This window comes from Epinephelus lanceolatus, chromosome 22 (genome assembly GCF_041903045.1).
Source record: "Epinephelus lanceolatus isolate andai-2023 chromosome 22, ASM4190304v1, whole genome shotgun sequence".
In the NCBI taxonomy this organism is placed as follows: Eukaryota; Metazoa; Chordata; class Actinopteri; order Perciformes; family Serranidae; genus Epinephelus; species Epinephelus lanceolatus.
The window spans coordinates 32962855-32975725 of NC_135755.1; the positions used below are offsets into that span (position 1 = coordinate 32962855).

Consider the following 12871-nt stretch of genomic DNA (forward strand, 5'->3'; position numbering starts at 1 on the left):
TGGACAACATCAACATACACATTACCCAGCAATCATCACTGCATATCTTTTTAAAAAGTAAGAAATAAATGATTTAATTAAATGTTTTTATAGTATATTTATACATTGTATAGCTTATATAGAAAAAGCATATAATCTTGTTTTAGATAGCTACTGACTATTAAAAAAATGAAAATAAAACCATAACACAGATGGGTTTACCTTTTTGAGGATATATAGCAAATGGCACAGTTTTTAAATTAATAATATTCTTTTTTTAATAATTTATTTTAGAACACAGGTATATTTCTGAGGTGGCAATCTGAATGACTTGCAACGGCCCACTCTCTTAACTGGACCCCTCCACCTCCACTACTGCACTGTTTTTATTTATTCCCCTGCCTGGAGGGCATCGTGTGTTTGGTCGTATGGTTGCATGTATGTGTGTGTGTGTGTGTGTGTGTGTATGTGTGTGTGTGTGTATCTATCTGTCGGAACTTAATCTTGTATACTACTGGACCAATCAGCCTAATATTTTGTGTACACATTTATGGCTGTATGCCCAAGGATCTCTTATGGTTACAGTGATTCACAATCATTGAAAAAAAGTTTTATTGACTGTTTTATACCATCATTGACTGCTAACTCCATACTGCTCTTAACTGGCTGGCAGGGGCCACAAGTCCTCAATGAAATCATGTAGCAAAACCATAGCGAGCAAGGAATTTCCTGAAATAATCTCAGCTAAAAACAAGAAGCCTTACTGTCTGTTGCGGGACACATTAACACACACTAATTTTGAGCATCTGCAGGTTGATTACATACTATATATTATGATCTACTAAAGTTAGACACAAAACAAGATGAAAAAAAAAAGTTTTTGTTATCTTCACTGTAAGGGAGTGGGATGGGACAGTTCCACCGCACACAGCTGCACGCTAGCACTGTTTAAATATAACAGTCAGTTTATCTTTAAAGTCTGTTATAAACTAAACTCAAAAGCTACACTACAGTGATTACTTACACTTGGTTAAAGGAGTGTCAACAAAATACCAGCAAGAGAAAGTACTATAAGAAAACTTAAATAAGGCTCTGTTTGTCAGTGTCTGACGCCACAAGTCACTGCCAAAGCGCCAGATTTTGACGACTTTGGAGTGAGACTGGGTTGTGCCATCAGCTCCGATGGCTGCAGCTGAAACGTGGCCCCCTAGCAGAGAGCTGCACCCTACTGAGTTCACTTTTTTTAATTAAAAGATGAGACAGACATAAAATTTAAATGACACATTTATGTAACAAGCTGCATGTTGGAAAGCTGTTGACAAATGCGTGCAGAACACATGGTTTGCAGAATGGTTAGTTGTGATGTTAAGTCTCAGTGGTTTGTTATTAATGGGCTAAAACAGGCAAAACCACCGGTGTGGTCCTTTGAAGTCAAAGTCAAGGTTTTAGTGGATTCATCAATGCACATTTTGCATCATTTCCTGTACATGCAGTACAATATAGTCTATATTGTCTCTTACATACCTGCCAGTAATGTCACTGACTAAACATTAGTACAGCATGTACTTTATAGTACAAAGTATGGAAATCAAAAAGAGAGTCTTTTCAGAGACAGAGGAATTGAACAGCGGTCTTCTTCACAGACTGTAAATTCTTCATCTAACTTGCAATGACGTGCTGCTATGAGCTCTGTAAAACCAAATAACTGCTAAATCCATCCAGTGAGGCCAGATGTGCTAATGGCTTCCAGAGAGCACCGCAGAGACCGTCCAGCCTGAAGGTAGGTAGGTGAACGCCGCTGTTTCACTTCCTGCACTTTAATTAGAACCAAATTAAAATTACCCCCCCATCCCCTTTAATGGCTGCGTGGTGCCCTGCATGGCTGGAGCTGGGGAAAAGCCTCATTAGCACCCTGGTTGTCACCAGGCCTACGAAACAATTCATCAACAGCCGAGCAGACACAAAGAGACCGAAGTTTGAAGTACATTCCACTCATGTTGACTTTTAGAGAAGCCTTTGATCCATGTTAATCCTAATACAGACACTTAATACTCAGTCCACAACAGTTTGGGGGAAATAATCTAGTGCAAATTTGTGGCAGTCAAGAAACCGAAAGGAACGAGAGCTAAAGAAGGAGAGAAAAAACTTCTCAGCTGAGTTTTGGAATTTCAACTTTTCATTCAGCTTAGAAGCTCAACTGTGAATTGTATTGAAGTGAAAACCCTTGAAAGAGATCTGGGAGGAAATATTGATAACTTTCAAAAAAAGAATTCAACATTTTTCAAAATGTGCTGCAGGGATGATGTTTTTCTATAGGTCGAGGCGAAAGTTAGCATTGTCCTGGTACTCTTGTCAAAAAGCCTATGGTGTTTTTCCATTGGACTTGGATTATTGCAGTAAATAAGCTCTGTGGCAAACAAACATTGAGGATACTCGCATATTTTGTTCAGCAAAATAATCCTCACAAATGGACAGCATTTTTGTGATTCTTAAAGCCCAAATGCAATCACCAGAGGCAAAAAGCTAATGTTAAGCAATAGCTGCACTACACCACAGTCACATGACCGTGGTGTCGCCACCACAACAAGACTGTTAAGCCATGTTCGGCGTGATGACATTCTGTAGTCTATTTAGCAACTTGTTAGCGACTGCCTTTTTTAAGACAGCAGAAGGCTTCAAAATGTATGAGTGGGGTATTTACTGATGTATGTTCTGAACTAAACGTAAAAGTCTCTTCAGCTCGTGTTAACCACAGACCATGTATTAGGCATCTAACCAAAAGCCAATTCAAAAAAACCACTGACTTCAACACTTCCGGGAACCGGCAGTGCTAACATGCTAACTCATTTCCAGGTTTTAGGACTCATACCTGGGGCACACAATTATTACCTTTGTCGCATGTCACCTCCCACTCTCAATTTCAATTCAATTTTATTCAATTTTATTTATAAAGCCCAATATCACAAATCACAATTTGCCTCACAGGGCTTTACAGCATACGACATCCCTCTGTCCTTAAGACCCTCACAGCGGATAAGGAAAAACTCCCCCAAAAAAAACCCTTTAACGGGGAAAAAAAACCGGTAGAAACCTCAGGAAGAGCAACTGAGGAGGGATCCCTCTTCCAGGACGGACAGACGTGCAATAGATGTCGTACAGAACAGATCAGCATAATAAATTAACAGTAATCCATATGACACAATGAGACAGAGAGAGAGAGAGAGAGAGAGAGAGAGAGAGAGATATGCAGGTAATGACAGTAGCTTACAACAACATTAATGAAAGTAATAATATTATAGTTATAGTTCTGGCTACTGTGGTACAATATGTTGAAAGTATGTATTAATATCTGACAGTATACTTGTGTGACAATAGTCATATGTGTATAATAACAGTAGAAGTATGACTAATGACTAATGATGGCAGCAGCAGCAGGAGGCATCTGGCAGGACCACGGCAGCAGCACAACCACACACGTCACACTGTCCAGGCACCGCTGCGGTATGAGTTAACCTGAGAGACAGTGGAGCACAAAAGGCTCCGGAGAAGAAGCCGAGTTAGTGACATCCAGAATGGCCGAGTTAGCAAGATGCAGTAATAGGATGAGAGTGAGAGAGAGAGAGAGAGAGAGAGAGAGAGAGAGAGGGAGAGAGAGGGAGCCCGGTGTATTATAGGGGGTCCTCCGGCAGACTAGGCCTAAGTCAGCCTAACTAGGGGCTGGTACAGGGCAAGCCTGAGCCAGCCCTAACTATAAGCTTTATCAAAGAGGAAAGTCTTAAGTCTAGTCTTAAATGTGGAGACGGTGTCTGCCTCCCGGACCGTAACAGGAAGATGATTCCACAGGAGAGGAGCCTGATAGCTGAAGGCTCTGGCTCCTGATCTGCTTTTGGAGACTTTAGGGACCACGAGTAACCCTGCGTTCTCAGAGCGCAGTGTTCTGGTGGGATAATACGGCACTATGAGCTCTCTAAGATATGACGGAGCTTGACCATTTAGAGCTTTATAAGTTAACAGTAGGATTTTAAATTCAATTCTGGATTTTACAGGGAGCCAGTGCAGAGAAGCTAAAACAGGAGAAATATGATCTCGTTTCTTAGTTCCTGTTAGTACACGAGCTGCTGCATTCTGAATTAGCTGGAGAGTTTTTAAGGACTTACTAGAGCTACCTGATAATAGAGAGTTACAGTAATCCAGCCTTGAGGTAACAAAAGCGTGGACCAATTTTTCTGCATCTTTTCGGGTCAGGATAGGCCTAATTTTCGCAATATTACGCAGATGAAAAAATGCAGTCCGTGAGGTTTGCTTTAAATGAGAATTAAAAGACAAATCTTGATCAAATATTACTCCGAGGTTTCTTACGGTAGTGCTAGAGGCCAGAGCAATGCCATCTGGAGAAACTATGTCATCAGATAAAGAGTCTCTGAGTTGTTTGGGGCCAAGAACAATAACTTCAGTTTTGTCTGAATTTAACATCAGGAAATTGGTGCTCATCCAATTTTTTATGTCTTTAAGGCAGTTATGGAGTTTAGTTAATTGATTACTTTCTTCTGGCTTCATCGATAAATACAACTGTGTATCATCCGCATAACAATGGAAATTTATAGAGTGATTTCTAATGATGTTACCTAAAGGAAGCATATATAGAGTAAATAGGATTGGTCCGAGCACAGAACCTTGCGGAACTCCAAAACAAACTTTGGTACGTAAGGATGATTCATTACGAACGTCAACAAATTGAAAACGATCAGATAAATAAGATTTAAACCAGCTTAGTGCTGAGCCTTTTAGGCCAATTAAGTGATCCAGTCTCTGCAGTAGAATTTGATGGTCAATTGTGTCAAACGCCGCACTAAGATCTAATAAAACAAGAACAGAGACGAGTCCTTTGTCTGAAGCAATCAGAAGGTCATTTGTAATTTTAACTAGAGCTGTCTCAGTGCTATGATGCACTCTAAATCCTGACTGAAATTCCTCAAATAAATTATTATCCTGGAGAAAATCACACAGCTGGTCTGCGACTACTTTCTCAAGGATCTTTGACATAAAGGGAAGATTAGATATTGGTCTATAGTTGGCTAACACCTCTGGATCCAGGGTGGGCTTTTTTAGGAGAGGTTTAATTACAGCTACCTTAAAAGACTGTGGTACATAGCCTGTTAATAGGGATATATTGATCATATCTAATATATGAGTGTTAACTAAAGGAAAGACCTCCTTAAGTAGCCTAGTTGGGATGGGGTCTAGTCCTCTGTCTCCAGTTTTTTATCAAAAAGTAGCCACAGAGGACACAGTTAGCCATGAAGACAAAAAGCAAGGGAAAACGGTGAGCCTGGCGCTGTCCAAAGTTAAAAAGATGTGCCACAACACCTACAATAAGTAAATGAATAAATAAATAAAACTATCTCATTATATTAATTATATCTCATTTGTTTAATTAACCAACAACACAAACGTAATGAGTCTAATAGTCTACAGCCATGTTTAAAGTTCTGGGGCTGCATTTAGGCCCAGCAGTGCTTTGAGCTACATGCTAATGTTAGCATACTAACATGCTCACAATGGCAATGCTGATATTCTGATGTGAAGTAGGTGTAATGTAAGTGCTATAATGTTAGAGGAAGTCAGTTTAGTGTGTTAGCATGCTACTAATTGCTAATAAACACTAAGGGACTGTTTGTTACTTATGGGGGGTGAAAAAGGGGGAGGCACTTTAAATTTATGAGTTATGATTTTCGATTTAGCTCAGAGGAGGGACATTCAGCTCTAAATTATGAATTTATTTTAAATACCCTCAGAACCCCAAAACCAAAGATGGCAGAAACTGGGAAATAATAATATAAAAAAAATATGTGTATCTCCAGGGAGAGTCATGATTAAAAAAAACACCCACAGTCACACCAAAGCCATACCCCCTCTGATAAGTAAAGTACAGTCCCTAAGCACAAACAGGCCTACAGCTGAGGCAGATGTTAGGTTATTAGTTCTGCGGGTATTTAATTATAAACTACTGGACACAATGAAATGTTGGCCTAATGATGGTGCTTGAAAAAAAACAGACGATCACCAAAGTTGTTCATCAACTCATCCAAAGAAAAACATGAATGTGTAAACCACATTTCATGGCAATCCATGCAATAGTTGTTCTGCTAACTCAAATGGAAGAAAAGTAAAGATGTCTGCATCAATCCAGGAAAACCGACGAGCAGACTGAGCTGACCCTTTCCTATGATTCAGTACAGTTTCGAGAGTTTTGGTGCTGTCACATATGGGATCAGTTTACTAATTATTCCTCTCATTATTTCCACATAAATGAGGCACAATGATGAGTGCACCCAGGTAGTGTCTGGACTCATTTGTCCAGTTAGGACCTCGGCCTCTCCTGCATCTTTGATTAGTTTGGACATGCCAGCAAAGACCAGCTGCAGTGCTACGTGCAAGCCAAGTCTGTGTCACACTGAAAAGTTTTCTTAATTATTTTCAATGCCACATGTGATTTCACAAAGGATGAAAAGAAAACAATTTGACTTTGAGAAACCCTTAAACCCCTGCTCCTGATCTGACACTCATTCATTAACTAGGAATTTACTGTTTTCTCCTGTTTGTCTTGATATTGAACTATTCCATTAGGAACATCTCCTCCTGAAACTGAAACACTATAGATCTATTCATTTTCTGTTTGCCCAGATAAATGTTTGCTCTGTCTATTGGCTCTTGGTGGGAGGCCTGCACGGAGGAGCGCATCAATCCATATGTGCAACAGCTGGATCCACCAACACTGGCTGAACCAGCACATGTGAGGAAGCTAAGCTTACTGACTACATTACAAAAGAACTAGTTTTATAAATCAAAAAGTGAAAATAGAGAATCAGTAAAGATCAATTGTTGCCACTAGGGGCTATTAAAGGTTCTCAAAGGAGAACTCCACTGATTTTACACATGAAAGTGTGTTTCCAGGTTTTGGGGACTTCTACTGCATATGTGAAGAAAAGTTGTATCATGTTGTGTTTACACAGAGTGCAAATAAAACAATTTGCGCAAGTGAATTATATGTAAAGTCGATGTAAAGACATGATTAGATGTGAAGGGAGTAGCGCGATTTTGCGTCATATGCTTATCCATGAGAGTTGACAAATTTTGCGACCAAATTTGCACTGCGATAGCCAATCAGTATTGAGACCCTCTGAGGATGTACCACGCCGAGAACGTTCATTCATCGATTCCATGATTTCACACGTGTATGGCACACATTTCTTCTGAACACTTTAAAGACTCTGACGTTTTCTTTTGGTGCCACCCCTCTGGGTGGTGCCCTAGGTGGCTGCCTATGTTGCCTATAAGAAGATCCACCACTGTGTCCGACCCGGCATTACATACCATCACTTTCTCCATAGTCACTGTATCTGTGAGTTCCTTTGTCAGACTTTGTTCATGTTAATGTGTGCTTTAGTTTGAAAGGTTGTATGTAGATATGTAACATCCTGACATGTTTGATGAGCTAGTCTCGTAGAGCCAGACCTATCTTGCACTGTGCTACCGTGGAGAAAAGTCTGGCTAAACCCAAGATACTTCCACACTAAGGGAAAAACAAACACTTTCTTTAAACCAATCACAAGTATTTTGGGTGGTGCTAAGCCCAGGATGCAACGTGGTTGCCTTTACAAAATGGTGTTGGAGGCGAGCACTGGCATTAAAATAGCTAAATCATTGCAAAAGCAAAGCAGCATAAAAACTTTGATGTCTTAGCATATAAATTGCTAGCTTGGAGGCTGTTAATGTTTCATACACAGCGTTACAGCAAAGTATGGTGATAGGTATGGCAATGTGAAACTAGTTTCATGTAGCGACAGGGATTTTAAAAAGGGTAACCAGCAGGGAGCAAGATAGACAGCTGATGAAAGGATTTATACCCATAGTCTATAGAGCCCAATACAGTCTTATAGAAATACATGAAATGGACACAATCTCTTAACAATTGATTATCTGGTGATGGGCGTGAAATGTGTTCAAATTATGTGCTGCTAATGTAATGTATGTAACACCAATGTATCATGAAATGGTCGCAGTTTGGTTTGATTAAGGGAAAGAAAAAATACTTGGCTATAGGTGTGCATTAATTTAATATTGTGTATGTTCAATAAAGCCCTCATAAAGTGGGATAGCAGATAGCTTATAGCATCACATCCATCTTACTGTAACTGAACTACTGACAACAGAAAAGATTTCTGGGTAATGAAATAAAAAATAAAAAAATAATAATAAAGACATATCTCTGCCTTAACGAAGGCTTGCTAGAGTAGGTTTGTTAGTGTAGTTTCAAAATGACTATTTAAAATGCAGCTTCCAGTTTGCCAGTAAACCCCATGAATCCAGTTCAATAAGTCAGAGATGGTTATGTCCCCACAAATCTGCCTGGAGATGCAACAGATCTCCATTACCCCACTGTCTGGGATCAAAGTGGACATTCACCTGTGTTTTAAAAATGATTTATCAAGTGGGAGGGATGTAAAAAACAAACAAACATTGGAATAACGTAGGTCTACCTGTCACAATTTTTATATGTTGAATCCACATTTTTTTCCTGTTACAGCCTCATCATAATCATAATATATAATCATAATTAGCGATGCCAGTCATCCTGAGAGGAGCACTTCCCAAAGACATGTCTGGTGCTTAATAAATACAGACCTTGGCTTCTAGTTATACGAGCTCCATACATCAGAGACTTACTGAGATTGTGGTTGGGACTTGATACTGTCGTGGACTTGTGGTGGTGTTATAGTGTCATCTGGTGGTGGTCTGGTTAAAGGATGGCTGAAGAGGATGATGATTTAGAAGATTTTACTCTGAGACCTGTCCCATCTGGACCCACGGAAGTTCAAGATTTATGTTCTTTACTTGGTGTTTAATGATCCACTTCTGTTAAATTAAATATATTGTTCTGAGGTGAAACTTTGCTGTAAAAATCTTAAATATTCAGAAGTTTTATGTATCAAATTTCATACAGAACACTGGATGACCACCTTCTGTTTTACATTTATGCACTCAGGCTTTCTATAACCCATAGACTAAACCCACTATTAGTACCTTTCAAAGACATTGATCATTGCGTCAGTCTTTTAATTATTCCAGTTCTACAATCTGCCATTTCTCTAAACATTCTGTAATAGCTGCAGGACAAAGCCAACTGATTTTGTTGGACTTCAAGTGTTACCTGTATGCTCTATTCATTCTGACTTTTAATCAACCATCTCACTTTGAAACTAGGAATGCAGTCAAACTGCCGTCATGCAATAAGCCATCCATACACAATATGCAAAACATTCTGACTGTGCCAGTCCAGTCTTTATTCAGGAATCCAAAAATGACTACAGGGGTTTTCCCAGTTCATATCAGTCCAGCGGTAAACGGATGTAAAACATGCTTTGCAATACATGCAACTACACATGGCTGTACTAATGGTGCGTGCTAAGCATGGCATGGTTCTTTCCACTCGCAGGCTGTGCTTGTTCTTCGTTTTGTTGATCATGGTGGATTCTTTCAAAACTGGGAAGGTTAAGACCACTAAAGCCTAACACCACATGTACGCCATCCACACTGGAGAAGCCAACACAACACCTACAAGTGTAGAAATGATAACAGAAACAAGCCCATAAAAATGCAAGAACTTAAAGAACAAACTGCAAATGCCCAATAAGAGCTTTATTAAAACACCACTTTGAACATGGGAATGCCACAAAAGCAAGTTTCAACACAAAAACTGCAGCACCACGACAAAACAAAAAAAAAACAAAAAAAAAAAAACAGCCAGAACACAAAAAATGAGCTTCTCTGAAGCCACTTTTAAAAAAATACCCCAGGTGAGTAAATGCAAGCTCAACCATACAAATAACTCCTAACGGTGTTCTAATCTAAGACATTTAACCACTTGATGCAGACTTCGTCCTGAGATGGCACGCCTTTCCAGAGCACTTCAGGTTATACGGTCTTCTGCTGGCCCTTCTTTCCAATCAGAGACTTGTGGATGTGAGGGATCACACCTGAAATGGAAGACAATGGATGAGCCATTAACAGGGACGCAAAGCACTGCCTGTTTAAAGTAGTTGAAAATCAGAAAAAATGAAGACAGCAACACAAGCTAGACAACGGATTGGTCATGATTAAGAAGAAAGGGGCATGTTTCTATGTGCTGTCATATTAATCTTTATTTAGGACTGCTGTTGTCTCGGCCTCTGAGATCCATTTTATAGGCTTATGCAGTTATTAAAAACCATTAGCTGTAGAGCTAACTCAATATTTTGCATTAGCTATGATGAGTGTAACAAAAGTGAGTGCCTTTAAAGGAACATATATACACGTGATTTTAACTTATTGTAATTATATCAAAGCTTAACAACGCTTTCTTTTCACTGCCATCAAAGTGCAGAACTGTCTCCTTACCTCCACCAGCAATAGTGGCCTTGATAAGTGAATCCAGCTCTTCATCTCCTCTAATGGCCAGCTGCAAGTGGCGTGGGGTTATACGCTTCACCTTAAGATCCTTTGATGCATTTCCTGCCAACTCCAGAACCTGAAAAAAAAACCATGCGTTTAGATATATGCACGAGGCAGAAAAGTGCAGCTCTCCGATGCTTTACTTTTAAGTAAACGACGTGAGATAGATGGGGGTTGGCGTTACCTCGGCCGTGAGGTATTCGAGAATAGCCGCGCTGTACACCGCTGCGGTGGCTCCCACTCTACCGTGGCTGGTGGTTCTGGACTTGAGGTGTCTGTGGATACGACCCACTGGGAACTGCAGCGATAACAAAGAGAGCAAATTGGTGGGGAGAAACAAAGGGTTCACTGGCCTCACGGTGACAGACGGCCAGCTTGGTAACCTCTGCGACGTCTGTTAGCTTGTGGTAGCATAGCCGAGGAAATGAATGAATTTCAATGGACAAACCTGCAGTCCTGCTCTCTGCGAGCGCGAAATAGCCTTCGTCTTGGTCTTCCCGGAGTCTTTACCTGCCTTACCTCCAGCCTGGAAAACACAGACAATGTCAGGGAATTTACAGCCACCGATTCGCTTATTACCGTGGTACAACATTACTTAAAAGTCTCGCCAATTTTACCACCCGTTATAGCGGTCTGGACCAATTCTACAGCTAGCTTAATATGCTAACTTAGCTAGCATGCTAAGCTACTACAACAGCTAACGCTAGCGGCTCATAGTTAGCCATTCACCGAAATGTACTGGCGGCTATTTCATATGTTTTGCCGACAACCCACAAGCACACACAGTTTACCGTTTACCGGATATGTGGCTAAGACGATGTGAAATCTCACCATATTTAAAATCCACAAATAATTTCTGAAGCTGCAGCACAAACTCAAGTATCTTTCAACCGAGTAGCGACTGTTGGTTTGAACTACAACCCCCGCCTTCGATTGTCCTTAATATATATCCGATCTATATCCGGGTAACTGCAAGGAGAGCACTAGCCAATCACATTTTGTCATGTGTTTCCTGCCACGGCGTTCAGCCAATGGACGCGAAAAGATCTCACTTTGCGGGAACGGGGTACATTGCCGTTCAAAGTAATGATGGGTAATGTAGTTTAGAGCGTTTATTCCTATTGTCGTCTTCATAATGAAAGAAGAAGTTACTCTGAACTCTGAAAACATTTTTCTTTCGCGGGTAACTCATTCGTTTATTTGATTTAGAGACGAGCAATAAATACATAGTATCTGACGTTGTTGCGTCATCAGGCCGAGTTGATATGTTACGTGAAAATATTGGCAGCATTTGTTTGTTCAGCTTACTATTTATCAAGACATGAATCACGCTACAGGAAAAAATGCTCAGTAATATTATCAAAATGACACAGTTTCATACACAACATATTGCCCAGTAGGCCTAATGTAAATATCTTTTTTTTCTTTGACTATTAAAGAGATTATAGCAGCAACAGAATCAGCAGCTACAAATTGTGCAGAAATACATTCTTTTTCTATGATTAAAAACCAAGCACTTTTATTTAATCACTGAATGTGTTTCTGTCTTTAACAGTGTCACTGATGTTAACACTGCACTTTCACATCAGTTTCTTGTCCTGTTGTAGTTTCTTACAGGGGCCACATGAGGACAGTGAATGCTCATGATTGTACATTGTCTTTGCTCTAAAGCCAACACCTCTACTTCACTATACTCAGTGTTGCTAAGCAGTAAACTACATGTAGTTCCACCACTAGTTTCACTACCGTTTGCAGGTGTTGGGTGGAAGTAACATAACATTCAAATCTCAGTAGCTTTTTCAGTAGTTAATTACTTTGGGTCACATCATTTAGGTAGTTTATTACAAACGACATATTCATAGTATTCTCTGGACATTTTTGCCATGTAATATGGCACAGTGCTTCAGCTCATTGGTCATTTTTGTCATTTTATGACAACCACCTGCTATTTGTCTAAAATCACTGCTGGTTTGCGATCAAGAAGTCTGCAATCAAAAGCGATGAATTTCCCAGAAGGTTTAGCATTTTCATGATGCCGCCCCAACAATTTCTCCCTATCCTCTCCTTAAAACACATCCTCAGGCTGCTTAGGTGTGGAGTGGCCTGCCCAAGTCTGTAAATCAAACACACCTACACTTCACTCAGTGTTAGTCCATTTGTACCTCCATGTAACAATATGAGATTTTAGACTCTAATTGTGATCTTGTGATGCCATACATTTTTTTACCAGCATGGTAAACAAGAGGGACCAAAAAAAAAAAGTTGGTGAGTCCCTACGTCATAGAGTCAGGCTATTTGTCCATTCCCGATTACCTGATAAGTTATTCATATTCCTTTAGTCCATAAGGGTCCTCAGATCAAAATTTATCACAAGAGTCTTTCATAAGAATTAATCCAAGTC

The 12871-nt window shown here is 40.0% G+C and overlaps 1 protein-coding gene across 1 annotated transcript; it reads right to left on the reverse strand.

Moving 5' to 3' along the window:
* Positions 1-9290: 9290 nt before the first annotated feature.
* Positions 9291-11434, reverse strand: LOC117272813 (histone H2A.Z). The gene is made up of 5 exons (XM_033651885.1): positions 11302-11434; positions 10919-10996; positions 10655-10768; positions 10417-10546; positions 9291-10016 (listed from the first exon to the last, which is right to left on the reverse strand). The coding sequence occupies exons 1-5, from the start codon at positions 11302-11304 to the stop codon at positions 9955-9957; spliced, it is 387 nt and encodes a 128-aa protein (XP_033507776.1). The 5' UTR covers positions 11305-11434; the 3' UTR covers positions 9291-9954.
* Between the last annotated feature and the right edge of the window lie 1437 nt (positions 11435-12871).